Source organism: Lissotriton vulgaris, chromosome 7, assembly GCF_964263255.1.
Source record: "Lissotriton vulgaris chromosome 7, aLisVul1.2, whole genome shotgun sequence".
NCBI lineage: Eukaryota > Metazoa > Chordata > Amphibia > Caudata > Salamandridae > Lissotriton > Lissotriton vulgaris.
The window spans coordinates 491,139,352-491,158,253 of NC_141695.1; the positions used below are offsets into that span (position 1 = coordinate 491,139,352).

General features: G+C 40.6%; 1 protein-coding gene across 1 annotated transcript in view; it reads right to left on the reverse strand.

The window, feature by feature from the left end:
• LOC147701933 (myosin-3) overlaps positions 1-18,902 on the reverse strand; it is an 89,750-nt gene that overhangs the window by 58,195 nt on the left and 12,653 nt on the right. Inside the window, exons 8-17 of the mRNA XM_086930559.1 lie at positions 18,062-18,154; positions 15,157-15,220; positions 14,968-15,066; positions 12,100-12,203; positions 9,343-9,481; positions 6,281-6,399; positions 6,033-6,182; positions 1,468-1,638; positions 1,066-1,375; positions 861-925 (exon numbers count right to left, since the gene is read on the reverse strand). Of these exons, the coding sequence (XP_086786685.1) occupies positions 861-925; positions 1,066-1,375; positions 1,468-1,638; positions 6,033-6,182; positions 6,281-6,399; positions 9,343-9,481; positions 12,100-12,203; positions 14,968-15,066; positions 15,157-15,220; positions 18,062-18,154 (1,314 nt within the window). The remainder of the gene's footprint in view (positions 1-860; positions 926-1,065; positions 1,376-1,467; positions 1,639-6,032; positions 6,183-6,280; positions 6,400-9,342; positions 9,482-12,099; positions 12,204-14,967; positions 15,067-15,156; positions 15,221-18,061; positions 18,155-18,902) is intronic.

Genomic DNA, 18,902 nt, shown 5'->3' on the forward strand with positions numbered 1-18,902 from the left:
ATTTTATCTTCAGAGAGTACTTTTCCCGCAGCCCCGCAGCAACAAGTGTTGTCAACTGGCCTCTGGATGATTCAGACGTTACACACTCTAAAGCCAAAATGGACAATGATGTGTCTCTCCTCTAGCCCTTTAGTTATGATAATGGCAACCCTAGATCACATTTTGTATCAGCGCACAGGTGATTGATAGTAAACATTGCACACCTTCTAATGTGTTCATCTCATTTTTTCCTGGGATATTATATGGTATGTGGTAAAATGTGATAAAACTGGGAATAAATTAATTAATATAGTAGCATCTATTGTACTTTGGGAATTGTTTTTGGAGAGATTAGGTATTTTTGAATGTAATTATTTGATGTTCTTTTTTAAAGTCCCACATCCCATCATGCTCCCTTATAGAATCTTGTTACTTTCTGTTCTTTGTTCCTGACACAAATTCTTCACTAACTTCCATTCTGCAAAGTTCTAATCTACAAAATATTCTGAAAAATACATGTTTTACATATTTTCATGTTTCTCATTAATGTATGACATGGCACTTTGCAAACACCTTACATCTTGTTGGTTCGGAAACAATCTTATAGTGGATAGAATTTTTGTAGTGTAGAAATAGTGCCACTTCTATTAATTGTGGATCAATGTTTTTTATTCCCTAACTTTTAGTGCGTCTTAAAGTCTCTCAATGCTTCGGGTTGCATTGCTCATGAACTGGAGAACATTTCAGGAATGGTCAACAAAACCATTTTGCATACAGTGTGAGTTAGTATGGCTTAGCATGAGAATTTAAGTTTAAGTCACAGTCAGAATAGAGGTAAGACACATTCAAAGTGAAGCACATATATTCAATAATAGACATACCCTGAAGAGTGCAGAGACGGTTTGAAAGGAAGACCCCTTCTTTTTAGCTCCTTTTTTGGTACCTTCTGTAAAGAAATGTGCATATTATAGGTCAGAAGTGAAAAACAACATTCATGATTGGTATGTCACTGTTACTACTAAAAAGGAAAACCAAAATATAAATGCAGAATCTCCACACATTTTCGTTAAAAAAATTATTTTATACCGTTTTCTGCTCCAGCAAACGTTGCATAAAGATTGGCCAAAATCTTCATAGATGACTTTTGATATAATCCAACAACTGTTTCGTTCAGTGGATCCTTGTTCTTCTCCAGCCATCCCTTGACATTGTAATCTACTGTGCCGGCATAATGGACCAACGAAAAATGAGCTTCAGGCTTTCCTTTGACCGGCTTGGGCTTCTGGAAATTGTTGGACTTGCCCAGGTGCTGATCATAGAGCTTGTTTTTGAAGGAAACATCTGAGGCCTTGGGGAACATGCACTCCTCCTCCAAAATTGAAAAGATACCCATTGGCTTGAACAAAAAAAGGATGAATTAGTCAAAAGGTATGGTTGCTTAGAAATGTAATATATATTTCCCTTTTAGAATTACTATATAATATCTACCTTCTCGATGAGCTCAATGCAAGCAGCCAGGTCCATCCCAAAGTCAATGAACTCCCACTCGATCCCTTCCTTCTTGTACTCCTCTTGTTCCAGGACAAACATGTGGTGGTTAAAAAACTGTTGCAGTTTTTCATTGGTGAAGTTGATGCACAGCTGTTCCAAACTGTTCAGCTACCACCAAATGCAAAATAAACAATAGTCAACTCAATGTAGAATTAGGTTACCATAGCACAACTGATACAGAACTACAGAATTAGGAGAAAGGAGTTGCAAAGTAATGTCATAGAGCCAAAATATACTGATTTATTCTTTTTCTTCAAATGTGCACTTTCTGTATTGAAATTAGTACATAGAATTTAAACATCATTTTTAGGTTAAGGGGCCTAAGGGAAGATTTTTATCTTTTCAAGTCATGATCACATTGTATACGCATACGTCTATTAGTCTTGATAGAGGTGGTTTTACATGTTTTAATTAGTTGGAATCGTGCTGCTGTACCTATATTGGTAAAGATGGCCTCCATATTCATTGATCTGTTAAAAAGACACGAAAGTTCCTAGTTGATAAGGTTAATTTCAGCGAATCGGGGCGAAATGGAGTCGTTCAGACGGAAAGGTGAATAGGAAGAGGGGATGACTACAGCTCCAGTTTTGGCAGAATATAGGATCAACAATTGTAGTGAACATCCAGTGACAGATAGCTGTGAGAAAATCGGTGATGTATGCTTGAAGGTCAAATGTGAAGTTTGGAAAGAAGAAGAAAATCTGGTTAAAATAAGAATTAAGATGATAATGAGAAATCTAGGAGGGGAAGATATCTCCAAGGGAGGTGGTTATAAAGAGAAAAGAAGAGGCTCAAAGGATGTCCCTTGTGCAACACGCCCTGGCAAAGGAGTTGTTACAGGTGTCTTTGAGTCCCATGTGATTGTAAAGGAGTGGTTGGAGATAAACGAGATATTCTCAGTGGCGTAGCAAGGGGGTGGTGAGCGGTCCGCCCTGGCTGGCATGAGTTTTGGGGGCGATGTCCTCCAACCTCACCAGCTCTTACCTGCGGCCGTCGCGGGTGGCAAACGCAGGGACTGCCTAAAGTGGCAAACATCCTAGCTACGTCACTGATTATTCCAGGGAATGCTTGTCTCTATGATGAAAGACAAATAGCCTTAACCACATGCCCAGACATGTCTAGCACGGGCTGCGCCTATATGGGATGGTGAATACCTTCTACTGTGAGTACAAATACTGCATATACTATAATGCACTTGGAAGGACTAGGATTACCATGCAAGCAGTGTGCACCCACCCCCTTGTAATCTAGGTGTTTGCTAGACCTGTGATGCAATGAGTGTGAAGAGAGGACAGAAGTGTGTGACAGTATCAAAGTGATCAGAAAGATCTAGACGTTTTGGGATTAGTGCAAGGCAGTTGTGGAAAGTCTCAGAGGGATTGGTTAAGGAGATGAGATGAAGTTCTGAAAGTAAGAGGATTTGGCATTGTCGATTGCAGTAGACAGTAGATGTGCCCTGGTAAGTTTGCTGCACAATTTGTGTAGCAAGGCAGTCCTCTTGATTTGTGCAGCTCAGATGTCTGGTGTGGTCCATGTCTGTGGGACTGACTGTTAAAGGGGGGATAAGGGTAGTCAGTGGGTTACTGAATATTGAAATTCTGAAGTGTAGATGAGAGTTGAGTTGATTAAATTATGTATTGTCCAAGAGTGAGATGAGGGCATTGTGGGCTTGGTGAAGGAACTCTGGGAGAACGTCGGTGTGTTTTGTCAGAGATATTGGTATGTCTGTAGGGAAAGAAGGTACAGGATGAATATTATCTGTCATTTATATCATGTCATGATGTAATGAGAAGATGGAAGGTTTAGAGTCTGTTAATGTATTAGATTATGAGTAGGAGATCTAGGGGTGTTATGTTGAGGGGTAGATGCGAGATGTGTGCTAATTAAGAAAAGAGTAGAGTGTAGTGGAGAGAAGTGGGTGCACTGTATATTGTTAGAGAAAGGAGTGTATTTAGAGGTTTACAAGCTTTGGGAGGGAAGGAATTAAATCACAGTGAGGCAAAAAGAGGAGAGGCTGAGAGAACCTTGTCAGCTGAGTGCTGATATTGATACTGAGAAAATACAGACAAGAAACCAGTGATATGAATTAACATGAGGAAGAATATATTTGAAGCTGAATCATACAAAATGGAATTTGAAGGTTTAGGGATTTTTTAAGACAAGAAACAATAGTTTGAAGATATTGGAAAGCATAGTGAGGTAGGCTAAATTAGAGGTGTGGAACAGCTGCTCAGGTGTCATTTCCAAGGAAAGTGATAAAATGGTGAACGCCATGAATATCAGATTTGAAGCTGATCAGAGTGGGAGATAAATCTAGGTCTTTAGAGAAGCAAAGCTGGCAGGACGTCGAATCAAGATAAGGAATTAGGAGAAGATAAAGAAGAGAGTGGGAACAGTGAAATGGAGAGGCACAGGGAAGAAAATGTGCATAGATAAAGGCAAATAGGTACTCAGAGAATGAAACTTCAGACAAAAGAGAATCAAAATGAGGTGAAGATAGTGAAACAGCAATTGAAGGTGGTTTTATACCAAACCTTGGTGTTTTTCATAGGGCATCGAAAATGAAGAACAATTAGAGCATAACTCCAAAAAGGAGCGCTAACAAAGGCAATAGGATTGCCAATGAAGGACTGAGTTTGAAGTTCTAAAATAACAAAGACTTAGATCATCAACTATATAAAAAAAAAGAGAAAAGGGGTACTGAGGATCGCAATGGAAGTGAGTTTATAGTGACATAGGAAAGGAGTTTCAGTGAAATGTAAAGAGTAGAAAGTAGATCCATCACGGCAAACCATGTTTGGAAATCGAGGCATGAGAAAAAGCACAAAAGAAGTTAAAAAATAGAAAGAATTGAAACACGATCAACATAAGCTACAAAGTGTGAGAATGAAGAGGTGGTTTCTTGAGAAAATAAGTTTTGTATGTTTAAAGAACCGAGTAAAGATCCATGACGTATTTACAAAGGCATTGAAATAAAGAACAGTATTACTGATAGCCAGAGTTCAAATTGTTAGAAGAAGGCCAAGAGTTAATGATGTAGGATGAGCAAGAACAAAAGAAGGGGTGCATTTTGGTACAATGAGGCAGAAGCAGAAAAAAAGGGATAGGAGCCAGAGATGAGAGATTGTATTTGCGGCGTAATTGTCAAAGTCAGAGGCTGTGAGAGAAAAACAACAAGAAGAAGAAGAGGATTCAGACAGATAAGGGATGAGTAGCTGGTTCCGACATGACAACAAGAGTAAATAAAAGAAATGAGAGGTCTGAAGTAAAATGATTTAATAGATCAGCGGGCAGAAGAGTACTGAGAAATAAGGTCAACGAAAGAAAATCAATGGAAGGCGATATTTGAAATGTCTCTTTATAGCTCAAAGAACGCAGCCTTCCGGAGAGCAGCATATGGTTCAGACAAGGAGAACGCCAATGTTCAGCTTGCTTCATGGGGTTGCAAAGTAGATGTAAGGGGAAATTTCAAGAGCATAATAGATAGAGGGAGCAGAGTATAAGCACATTGATGTCTGGATTAGAACCGTCTGTAGGGAGGAGAGATAGATGAAGGCAGAATTTGCAAGGTTTTAGTGAACAAAGGAAAGGAGACCACAAACAGCTAGAGTTCTAGAGCAAGTGAAGACTGGATGCCCATCTACTAAACAACCCACAACCAGATGAACTTTCCTCAAGCGGTGCGGTAAAATATAAAAAGTGAGAGGCATAATAAGGGAAGGAAAATCAGGTGGTGGGCACTGTTGGTGATCTAAGCAGAGTATGAAGGTCTGATGAAAAATCGAGCAGGGGAGGGGGGGAATGAATGGCTCAGATGATTTGTTGAAGTGGAATTTTACTTTATTAATTGTAGAGGAAGACAAACGAACCCAAGAGAAGAATATCGATGAACAAGATAAAGAAGAAAGACAGAACAATAGAATTAGATGTGTGAAAAGTGGATTTGAGATTTTCATTAAGGTAAATGAAGTGAATATTTTGAATGAAAATTACTAAATGTAAAAGTAGACTTTTTGCAATCTGAATCACAACGTCACAGAATTTAGGCGAATCAAAACAAATCAACAGATTATTTCACAGTCAAATGACAGTGCAAAACATATTTAGACCTATGTGAAAGACATCCCAGTTGGCCAAGATCCATTTATATGGCAAGAATGAAGAGAAATCTATTTAAAAAAGAAAAGGCGATACACAACCTTACAGCTCTTTAGTTTTTGGAAGGGTCACTATGATGTAGTATTCCAGTTAGGCCAGAAGAGGGAGCCCGACTCAGGTAATTCTGGACTAGTCAGTTTTAAAAACGTGACCCTTTCCATCCTAGCAAAGCAAGATGCTGCTTTTTTTACATTCACAACAAACATTGAGGACAAAAGAGTGAATTAAGAGAATTCCAACACCTTAGTTGCCATTTAGCTGAGTTTGTGACATTAAAAAGTAGTTTTTTTTCATTTATCAGCCTGAGATAACTACAAGCGAATGCTGAAACAAAGGTTACAAACCTCGAAAATTTCAAAGCCAGCAATGTCCAAAACTCCAATGAAGTGCTGTCGTGCAAGTTTGGTGTCTAGTTGCTGGTTGATGCGGGTTACCATCCACAAGAACAGCTTTTCGTAAACCGATTTGCAAAGGGCATTTACATTTTGCTGAACCTGAATATGAAAAGGTCCCAAAGACATGTCAGCCAGTTGCTCAACAAGGCATTCGTCTTCAGACATAATCTTTCAAGATGGTTCATGCCTTCATTTACCTGTTCTGCCGTTTGGCCTTTGGTTACATACTCATTCCCAACCTTGACTCTTGGGTAGCACAGTGCCTTTAGTAACTCTGCTGAATTTAAACCCATCAGGTATGATGCTTTGTCAGCCTCTGCATAGAGGAAAGAGATATACAGTACTTTCTGTCAGAATGCACTTCCTCTATCAAAACACACCAGATATGAGTAAAGCCAGTGAAATAATGAATTATGTGGAATGTGCACACACTATATACACAAGGTATTCCCACAAATATTCCACATATACATCAAGAGCACCTCTAACTAGCTTGGTCAAATCATAGCTGAATATACTCGGTTTCCGTAGAAGGTGCCTTGCCCATGATGCCAAGCAAATGTGACAGGAAGCTTAGAAGTCATCAAGGGATACACATACCAGGCACACAGAATGCAGCTGTATTTAAAGACATGCACGTTTTATTTAGCAAGCAAAAACTTCAGTGCAGTAAGTTTCATGTTTAGTGGAGGTGGTCTGATTACAACCAAATAAGCAGGGCACAAGTCCTATAAAAAGAAGTGAGGGACTGACCAAGTAAGGCAATATGCAAATGACCTCATGAAGTCACGAAGTATCGCTATAAAAGAAATACAATAGTTAAATTATTTGTGTAAATACTGGGACAGACTAACCCATCTGACAGTCGTACAGTGTCTGCATTTATATACAGGGATAGAACAAAGGTAAAAGAATGCCTCTCTTAAGTACCTGTGAAGAGAAGGCAAGCTGTGTGCCTTTGTTTCCCTCTGTGGCATTCACATTTAAATGTAAGGTTCCAGGCGGCCCCCAGTCAGCATATAAACCAAAGGAGGCCGGATGGCCCCTTAACTTCGGCCCAGCTGGAGGTGAACAAAGGCTCCCTCCCTGCCTGAACGTTGCTGCTGGGAATGGAAAGCAGGCAACGTGCAGGTGCTGCTGAACGTGTCCACCGGGACAACTTCAGCATATTTCTGTGGGGCCCAACTTCTTGGCAAGGGGGACGGCGTCCACCATGTGAAAAGAGTGGGGGGGGACGCCGTGTACCTGCGTGTACCCCCGACTCGAGCCCTGCAAATAAGAATCTATGTTTGCTCAGAAATAACTGTCTGTTGTGATTGTATTCAATGACTTAAGGGGCATCTCTTTGACTAACGTTGATTTCTAGTTTCTAGTTCTAATTAAGAATTCCAATTGAGCAAAATGGAAATGTTCACTGAGCACGAGACAGGAACTTTCTCTGTGCAGACAGGAAATTGCAACTAATACCGATTCGCAATATATGCAACTATTTTTTTGTAATGGATTCAATGGATTCAGTAAAAGGGGTCGCAACCTGCGGCTTCTACAGAATGCTTTGGTATTTTGCAAACAGATATAAGTACTAATCAGCCTGTTCACAAAATCGTTTTGGGTAACGATTCGGCTCACCTCCTCAATGTTCATGAGGCAAGTCACATATTGCGAGACACTATGACTGACAATAATCACAGGGAGGGTGGCATGCTGGGGTCAACAGACCACCATGTCTGTGGGTGCTTTTTAAATAAAGCAACCTATTTTGAGCAGCCCGTTTTCCTTAAAGGAAAACTAGATGTGTTAAAAAATGAAAAGTTACACAAACCATTTTTAGGAGTAGGTAGTGGTCCCATGAGCTTACATCTAAAAAACGATTTTGGCAACATTCACAAAGGGGATCTGCTGGGATTCAGAAAACTGGAGACTCTGGAAGCAGACGTTTGTTAATGGTGCTCACATTTTGCTTCTGAGTTCAAAATCCCTGAAGAGCTGTGGACCGTGGCTCATGATTTCTGTAAACTAATAGTCCATGTGATCAAGTCTATTGCACACACATGGTTAATGTGTTTGAAAACCCCTGAGGCCCATGATCCATGCTTAAAGGAACTCTGGCCACTAATTGCAGACATGTTTGCGAAAGCTGGGGACTCGTGCCTCCTTTGCAGAGAATCTATTTGGCTTATTGCTATTGCAATTTACAATGGCTAGAGGAAATATATATGCATGAGGCTCATGGAGGTGAGAGATTTTTTCAACCAGGATTAATGGTATTAGGTTTAGCTCATCAATGTGAGAACCCTAGACAATCATAGCTCATGGGTCTGAGGCCACTGAAAGCTCTGGATTCATGACTTTGGCAACACCACAGACTTATTGCTCATGGATTCCAGAAGACTTGACATATGCTTATGGTTCAAGAACACCAGAGATTCAAGAGTTATTAAAAGATTACGGGATTGCCCCTCATGGGATTGATAATACTAGTGACTCATGACTTTTATTATTAAGGGGCACATTAGGATGGTGGGCAGACTTTGTCCACCCGCCATCCTAACGTAAAAAGGGACCGCCCGCCATAAGGGCAGGGGTCCCGTGGGGGCTATTAGGATGCGCCCGCCACACTGGTGGGCGCATCCCGCATATTTAACTTTTGTGGCGGGCCGCCGCAATGTTAAAAATGCACGTCATGCATTTCAATGCACAACATGACAGGCACAGCCCAGTGCCTGCCATGTTGTACATTAAAATGTAGGGAGGTACCTATGGTACCCCCCATGTGCACTCCCAAGAATCCCTGGGAGCCCGCAACGGGCTCCCGCAAGAGATTCCCGTATGCCTTTCTGTGACCGCAACGCCACCACATAAAGGCATGTGTCTGCCCCCATCATAATATGGATGGCGGTGTCTAGTAGACACCGCCACCATATTAATCTCTTTTCCGCCCGGTCGACTTGTCGACGGGCGGAAAAGCGGCGGACGGTCTTTCCGTCCGCCTTGGTCCCCCCGCCATAGTAATATGGCTGGGGGGAAATGGTTGGCGGGCAGGGACGGATGTCGGGCGGATCGCCACTGCCATGTGTGCGGTGGAGATCCGCCTGACATCCTAATGAACCCCTAAGACTCTTGTATCATGAGCATGGGGATAGTGGAGAGGCTTTGCTACAAAAATTAGGAATGTTGAAAGTCAAGGCTCTTCCACATAATCTCACTGCCACTACAGAAAGTGAACTTTTCACTCTGCACAAAGCAGGATCCTGCTCACCTTCTGTACCATCAGGCTCTCCCTGCTCTTCACGGGCCTTCTGTCTGAATTTCATGTTGCCATAGTGCATCACTGCTCCAGTTAGCTTGTAAATGCCCATCTTTTCTTCTGAAGTGAAGCCGAGGATGTCAATAGCAGACTAGGTTAAAAAAAATCACATAAATATCAGAACACTATTGTGTTGAATCGCAATATATATTACTAACATATTCCTGCAAACATCCATGGAATACATTTAGTATGAACCATTTGGTAGGATGCTATACACTTTAGGTCAGACAGAGTTTTAGAACTAGCATGTGTACAAATACTATATCTCAGCCAAGTGCAGCTTGACTGCAATACAAAGACAATAAATAAAACAATTAAACTCACAGTTCTACATGATGAGGCTAGGAGAGTAACATTATATTGTGATATATCCAACATCTCACCACACATGGATTTCACTGATTTAGGAAAATTACTGAAGTCTCCTGAAGAGTAAAACTATGCAGTCCGTGATGTGGATGACAGTAACAACAGAACACGTTTCAAAAATAACTTTAAAGCCAGTTTAGAGCATTGCCATTCACAAAAATATGTCACTCAGCCTGCCTACTGGAGGTACTTTATCCAAGAAGCCTTAAACAAGTCTTGACAAGATACCCTTAGCTGACCATGAATTCTCCATGTTCAGTGCAGAACCACGCAGCTCGGATACTTTGATGTGCATGCCCAAAGAAAGGTTATGTTTGCCCAATTGAAACTTCCTCTGAGTTACCTGAGTGTTCAGGGAATGTAGATCGGCCTGTGACCAGAAGGGCCTTCTGAGACAGACTGCTAAAGGAGGTTGGTTTAAATGGAAATCTTCATGCCTTAGGACCCTCTATGTCATGCGTTTGAGCTAAGATAATCCCAATAAATGAACATACTTCCTATCTTTAAGATGATCATGTGTTAAAAAGTTGATTTTAAAATCAACTTTTGTACACATACCACATGAATTTTCTCAGAGGAAAACCGTGCTCCTTGCTCTTTGATCCAAATTGTCAAAGAGAGCCAAGGACTACTTACAGAAACTAGGTTAAGATCCGGGTCAGATGGTTTGACTTTGAGGAAGATTAAACTTCTCTAAGATTGTGACTTCTCCTCCCATTCTTAAATGTTCAGGTTTAGTTCAGCTTGGAATGGGAAACTGTTAGAAAGTCATCCTTTGGTCCTGTTCACCCCCATTTGTTTGATGAATGATACTGGTGTTAACTGACTCTGTCTGTGCCCTGGGCTCTGCTAACCAGGCCCAGTGCCAGTACTATGTGTAAAAAGGAAAATGTAATAGGGAACATTTACAATTGGCAATGACAAACCCTATAAAAATCTATTAGATAATAGGGCCAGGGTGTATAATCTACCTAAGTCCCTAGTATATAATGGGGCATGGAGGTTTAGAGGCCCGGCAGATTTAATGCACTAGCATGATTGCGCTGCTGTGTGTCTTCTGGCCTTTAAAAGGCAGTCCTACCTTGCAGCCTGTCTTTAAAAGTAAATTCTTACAATTGGTAATGGCTGACACTATAAGTCCCTATTTTATAATAGGGCTATGGGGTTAAAAATACCTATAAGTCCTTACTACGTTATAAGACTTGGATATTTAGAGGCCGGGCAGATTTCCTGCACTTACATGCGTGCACTGCTGAGTGGCTGCTGTCATTTTAAAGGCAGCCTGGCTTTGCAGACTATTTTTAAAAGGAAATTATGTGTAAACTAGACTTTGGTGGCATGGGCCCTTTAAAAGTGATAATTGACTTTATTTTTACATATTAGGCATCCTCCAGGTCTCCTCAAGTTGTCCAAGTGGTGAGGGTCATGTAACCTTAAGCAAGGACCTAATACAATATTGCTTTATGTGCCTGGTGAGCTAAAAAGCGCCCATGTCATTTTTCCTCCATTGTAGATACTGAGCTCCACGCTAATATTACAATATTTTATGTAGATATAACTTTTGCTAGGAAAGGAGTAAAACATTATAATTCTTAGGACAAAAAGATTGGTGTTGATCAATGCAACTTGCCACTATTGAATTTATCATAACTAGTAGAGAAGAAAAGTTATGGAACTTTCTCTTCTGTAAGCCAAAATCCAGCCTTTTAATGTTCTCTGCGGATTGGTCAGTATTAAAAGGGTTAGAGAGGCTGGTTTGATTAGGTAATGAGTGGCCTGACGGAGCTGACGTTATCTGATGGAGAGAGCTCTGCAGCTGGAGAGGATTGGTCCTGCAGAGAGGGCTGGGTAATTTAAACTGAGCTCAAAGAGAGAGCAGGTCAGTAAGGAAAACCAGGCGTACCTACCCCCACATCCACATCCTGTGCTCCAGCCTGAGCAGAGCAGAGCAGGGCAGGGGAGGAGTGGTAGCACACTCCTAAGTGAGCAATGACTGTTCGGCCAGCCCGAGACAGACTTTGCATGTTCTCCATGCAGGCTGCATTACAGCCTGCCTGGAGAACATGCCAGGCCCCCAGTCCATGGTTGAGGGCCGAACTGGGGTGCCTGACTGATTTCTGTTCCTTTCCCTTCACTAGGAGAGACAATAGGGGGACTTGGCGGTAAGGTATGTTTTTTTCTTTTTTTATATATCCCCTTAACCCCTCCTCGCCGACTGTTACGCCACCCCGATCCGTGCCAGCCACTACTGCCCACATCCCACATTTGGAGTTTTTGAACCGAAGGGTCTCTCTTGAGCAGGTCATGTGTACAATGCCAAACACAGCGTGTACTTACATCTGTTGCCATCAGTTCATCGCTGTCGTCAATGCTGGCCACAGTGATCTGCCCGTGACTGATCATCGGGTAGTCGTAGGGATTGGTGGTAATAAGGAGCATTTCTGAAAGGAAGAACAGGCAGTAGTATAGCAATGTACTAAAGAAGGCAGACTTCCTGACACGTTAGTAATGTGCACAAGCCTGTTACGCAAATCAACTCCGCTCTACATAGACATTATTTAGTGCGTGAGATGTATGAGATGATGATGGTGAGATTTTTGTCCGGCATTGTTTTCTCAGGGTTTCATATGCCATTCGAATAGCATGCCCACACTTCTCACAATGGACATAAATCCCGCCTCAACATGTTTAATGTTTACGTATCTCTTGTTCGTTCTGCTTTCCTTTCCATTCTGTCTTTGTATTGGTAATCTGTTTTACTCTTTCTTACTGTCCCCTGTCCCTTCACCTTCTCCTCATTCTGCTGTGATTAAGAGACTTATATCTTCAAGTCTGTACTTTCACACACCCAAACACCTTCAATAGAATGCTCGTTTTTGACTTGGTGCAAGAGGAATTTCAAATGTGTCAAGATTTCCTTAAACATTTAACAGGTAAAACAAACCCCACAACTTCATGTTCTTTAGCTGATGCTTACTGCCGGTAATCCACGCCCTGTCGGTTTGTTAAAATAGCTGATGGAACATTACACCTGGCCTTTTTTTCCCATGCCTCTTACACCCAAGTTAACGGTGGTGGTTAAGGGCAGGGAAAATAAGTTATGGGAGTCTCACCCTCGCTAGGGTAGGACGACTGTCGCTGTGACGCAATGACTCTGGCAGACAGACTGCTGGATCGGGTCCCCAGCAGATTCCTGGGCTCTAAAGGATGGAGACACTGTTATTGGGAAGGAGGACATGCCTTCCTCTGCGCCCAGCCCTAAGGCCCTGAGTGTTCATCTGTCAGATGACTTCAGTTAGGAGTATGCCATTTAAAGAAAGCCCAGGCAAGATAAATGCAAGGGCTGTAGAAGTAACAGGAATTGTCTGATTTGATATGCATGAACGTCATTAAAGTACTGTAACACAACAACTGTCATCACACTGTCTGTTTATAGTCAAGAAGATCATCTTGATTGTTGTGCAGTACTAGGTTCTAAATGTAGACAGATGCAGCAATGGTAATGGAGCAGGGCAATGCCATTAGTAAATGGGTAGGCTCCAGTCTTTTCTAAATTACTATCAACACTCAGCCATACTAGAGTCTACACTTAACATATACAAATTATCTGTGTAATGCCTGAGAGATTCATTTGGTTGCCCATGTTGTCCAACTTTAAAACTGGAGCATCTGGTGGTCAGGTTTGGTGAGTCCTGGTCTGCACTGCAATCATAGCACCAAGGTATGCCAAATATACAGATATACCTTCACTCCAAGACAATGGTCTTCTGAAACAAAGGCTGAGCTCCATGGCCATGTCTCAGACTGTTTCCACTTAAAGTAAATCAATTCTTTTGTTACACTTGTCATGAAGATTTACTATAAAACCTGGTAAGGATATTTGGCAGAAAACTAGGCCATCCCTTCACCGGTCTCCTAAGCAATTTTAGAAGGGTTCCTGCTAGGATATAAACTGGGGTTTGACCCCCACATAACTGCCCCATCAGCCCAATTATTGTATCTGCTATCCACTAATCACTACATCCCACATTGCATTCTAGGGCTGAGTATATTAACACTCTACTAATTGGATTCTCAGATTATGCAAATAGGCTCTGTGGAATGCAGTCCACCGTATCGCATGCTGCCATACTTTGGACCACATGACTGCAATTTAGGAACCGTGCACTATCTCAGCCTGGTAACTAAGAGCCAGATTTAGATGTTGGCGGACAGATTACTTCTCACAGAGGGGACGGATATCCCGTCCGCCAAGATGTAAATAAGGCACTAAGTCTGTCTTCAATACTGCATCCTTACTTTCAGTGGAATTCATTTACACTAGCCGATGAACCTTATCAAATAACAAGCACACCTGAAAGCACCAGATCCCTCTTAAGAGAAATCATACTTTAGCTATAAAAAATGTTCCTCCGAAGGTGGCATTGCCTCTTTAATATTCTCAGACTGTGCAAGCAAAATCTAAAGCCCTCTCTCCGTCCCTCCAATATAACACCAAGTGCAATGACTTCCACCAGTCATTAACACATCCACACGTCATTGTGCACATACACAACCCACATATAGACATACATCCTGTACCACTCAATGCTATCCACACACTCTCTGTAAAACACAAACACACACTACATGCATTAACACAATACACAAGAATTCAACTCATACACTGCTCAAACATCCCAGACACACAGTTAACACACTATTTCCATTTCCAGTAGAAAGTGTGTACCACAATGTTAATATCAAGGCTGGTGGATTCACCTGTGCTGTGCTCCATAGCATGCACATAATATTCCACAACAATTACGGTTTCCATATGTGTACATTTAGTCAAACAGAGGCACTAATTTAGCTAACATTCCAAAATTCAAATATCAAACCAAGGAAGGGAAATCTCTCACGGTGCTAGCCTCTAAGACCTGGAATACCCTCCCGGCAGATATCAGACTCCATACCCTGGAAAGTAACTTCCGCAAGGCACTGAAAACATGGATTTTTAAAGCAACAGACTCAGTGGTCTGGGCTCCAATCTAACTCTCTCCAGCTTAGTCTCTCGTTGCACATCAGCGCCAGGATGCTCCTTTTGGAGCGACAGTACGCGCTTTATAAATACCAGATTACATTACCTACAGGTATTTCCAGACAACTTGCAAATAGCACAATATTGCACTTTATGTAATAGACTTGAAAGGCCCAATCGCTTACCAATTAGCTCAGGCTTCTTATTTGATGTTATCTGATAAAAGATGTGATAGCTTCTTTCAGCTTGCAACTGGAAAGTGACTCTAGACTTTTCCAGCAAATCTACAGAAGAGATATAACATTGTCACTTCACAGCAAATCAACTATCTCATCTATAGACTAAAGTAAACGACACAGAAAAAAGCAACTTACATGTTTCTATGTCAGCAGAAGCAAGCTTCCCCGTGGTGCCGAAATGAATTCGAATGAATTTACCCTGTTATGAAGTGGAAAGCGATAAGACACAGGTTTAACATTTTCCATATGAGAGTTCACTACTTATGCAATGTTTATTCATTAGTTCAGTTTGAAAAAGATGTTTAAATTCATAACTTTATGACCACTTTTATGGAACATCATCTCGCTGCACTGAAAATCGCACCATCTGCAGGAAAGTCATCCTTGGGTTTAATCTTTCCCCAGAATATTTCACATACCCTTAATTTGCAAAATATCAAAGTCGTGCCTTGCCACTCTAGCTGCGTGATATATATCAATAAATGTATAGCTTTATAGCAGTTTAGGGATGTGAGAGACCGAGCTCCACCAGGGCATAAATCATATCTTCATCGAAAAACTGGCAAACATACCATTAAAAGGAATAGCAGCACCTGGTTTCAGATTGGAAGTGTTTGTCTTCACTCTGCTATCACTTAAGTCTGTGAGGGGTTGTGGATGTGGAATGAAAAGGCAGGTAAGCAGCTTTATTCCCCCACCAGCTGTACAGATTGTCCATCTCCCCTAACTATTGTATAAGGTGTTGGAATGTACCACCAGCGGGAAAAGGGTGTTACAATCATGGTAAAACCCAACACATAACGTGGGTTCAGAACAAGAACAATATACATCAAAACTACTCTAAAGCAATGGTCAAAGTCTAAATTGGCCCTGCAATTTCTTGTTAATGCCCTGAAGCATGTCCCATGTGCACATATTCAATACATGTCAAGTCAATTACGCGGTATACTTTCGAAAGAACCAATGATAAAATAGGATAACCTACAGATGAAATAGGATTTTATGAGTATTTGGGTGGAAGAGCACAACATTCTGTCAGATCTACAATATAGGATTATGGCCTGTCCGGCTGTGGTCCATGATGATGCAGATGGGGGTTGAGCCCACATTAGTCACTTTCTTGTGTGATTTGCACAATGGCCTATCGACATCAGTTAGATACGGTGTCAATGTGGAATGCACATCGCACTTTAACTTGAAGCATGGGGTCCGTCAGGGTTATACACTTGCACCTTTTTTGTAATTTTTTTTATATCTATTGTTTGGGATCAGTTTTAACAGAAGTACCCTAGGATGTTCCTAGGGCAGGAGGTCATCAGATCCCTGCTCTGCTTTATGCAAATTACATGGTTTTAATTGTGTGCACTGCTAGGGGATTACAGTGTCTTTTAGATCTTGTTAATGGTTTTATGAATTGCCTTGATCTTTCCACTAATCTCTCAAAATCGCATGTGATGGTGTTTAGCTCAAATAAGAATAAAAGCAAGAAATTTGTGGTGAAGGATAACCATGCCAGCAAGGTTGACAATTTTCGATACTTGGGCATCCTGGATTCCTGGCTTAATTGGTACCCTCTGATTCACCACAACGTAATGTTCTTCAACAGGGCTATGTATAGCATTAGTAATCTTTCTTGCGGCTAGGGCACACTCATTTGAAGACAGCTTTGGATATTTTTAAAGCTAAATGCATTTCCGTAGTCATTTATGGATTTGGGCTACGGGCCTATTGCATTCATCCAAATAGCAGAAAACAAGTGTTTTAGGGAGCTCTTAACGATCCCACAAAGTACACCCAGTGAGGTAGCCCACGAAGAATTGGGCACCGGTTACATTTCTGATTTTATTCGCCTTTGCCCTTGCTTCTGTGGCATTCAGTTAGGATTAAGGGCAAGCTGGGGTTTATTAGATTCATCGTTTATGATTGCATTGCCTTGGATAATTCGTTACAAACTCACTGGATATATTATATCTCATCCTACCTGAAAACCCTTGGGAAACCTGAGTTGTTTTTTTTTAACCCGGTTGTATTGTTAAAACTGTTTTTTCTTGGGTTAAATGGGCCTGCCCTTTAGTGGCAAGGTGGTAGCAGAACCTGAGGCACTTGCTCTGACCAAGTACTCAGTACGTCACACTATATTAGTCAAAATTATGAGTCGCAAGGAAGCTTATGTAAATATTGATATGTCTAGCTACCATCGAAGTCATTTTAGGCTCAGTCTTCTTTCCATGTCATATGTCCCCCAGCTGTTGCTGCTACGAAGATTCTGGTTTAACTGCATGTATATGAGATATTGTCTCCATCACCGATACTTTGCATATAGTCATGATCTGCCCTAGGTATGGTAATTCGTGTCGCACATTTTTCCAGCTGTTTTTGCTATCTATGAATTTTAATCAAGTGAGACCGGCGCTGTTATTTTTACAGTGTTTATCTACACCCCTCCTCCCCCCACAGTGTGTTATGTTTTTTATCATGGTATGTCTCAAGCGTTCTGAAGCTGGGTAAACTGTGACCTCATCAATTCTGTATTGCTGCTTCTGTGTATTTATTGTATTGTTTTGTGCTTGACTTTTATAATCTTAATTCTAAAATCAAATTTAGTGTATTGATTGATTAATTGATTGACTGATTGATTGATTAAGTATATTGGGTCAGGCATCTTAAAATCATAACATGTCATAGAATAATTCTAGCCCAATTCAGGTCCCACAATTATTGTTTCTTTCTCTGTTTAATCATGGGATACTCGAAATGGCACCTGGGAAAGGTTTAGAAAAACAATTGTCTTGGTCAAACCTCTATCAAAGCATCTCTTTAAAAGGTATCTTATGGCACTAATACACATTTGAAATCAAATGGCTGCAATGTGGCTTTTAGCTGTATGTTGTATAAAGGTGTTTCAAAGGTTTTCCTAATGTAAATGTGTAGTCATTTTTGGGGGGTGCTATGTCCACTACAGTGCCCCCTCCACCTTCTTATTCTGAGAATTGCTCACAGAAACTAAACAATTCAGATTTGGTTTACATGGTGAACTTACAAATCGTGATGAGTTGTCATTTCTCACGGTCTTGGCATTCCCAAAAGCTTCCAAGAGTGGGTTAGCTGAAATGATTTGATCTTCCAGTGTACCCTTAAAAGTATTACAAATATATGTTACAATAATCTTGATGCAGGTGATAGCAAAACAATACAGAAAAAAATTACACTATGTAACATTTATCTATGACATATATGGACCTTTATCATCAAATCACTAAACACGAGTTTCAAACCCAATACTTTTAGTACCAACATTTGACACTAGTTTCAAATACATTGACTGGTTGAAATGATACCTATACATATTTTCTCAGAAACTATTGTCATACAATTACCAATCTTTACAAAAACATTACTCATATTAGCTCTAATTTTTGAATTCTAAAACGGGCCCTTTTATAAACCAACTGAAGAAATTGCTGCTTTTTATGTGAAGTTCACAATCTCCTTTATGAACAAGTAAAAATTGTAGTATGTTACCATTTGTTGTAATCATTTGAAAACCACACTACCTAGTTTAATTGCTCTAAATATTATGTACATTTTGCCATATCAATAGCATTATAAGAAATGTTATTTTGCAAGTCTTTGAGTGATTATACCCTGAACCTAAACTTAGTGTTCAATAAAAAGAATTATGATTTTGTTATTGGTTTTAGTTAATCAAATCTCAGTTTAAAAAAAGATGTCTCAACAGAATTAAACAAACCCTATTTATAATTGTTGTTTATAATTGGTTTTAAATATGTATTTTCAAATCAAATATATGTTTATTATTGACTTCATCAAATCTTCCAAGGATTTCAATAATTCACTAAACAGTACCTTATACATATTTT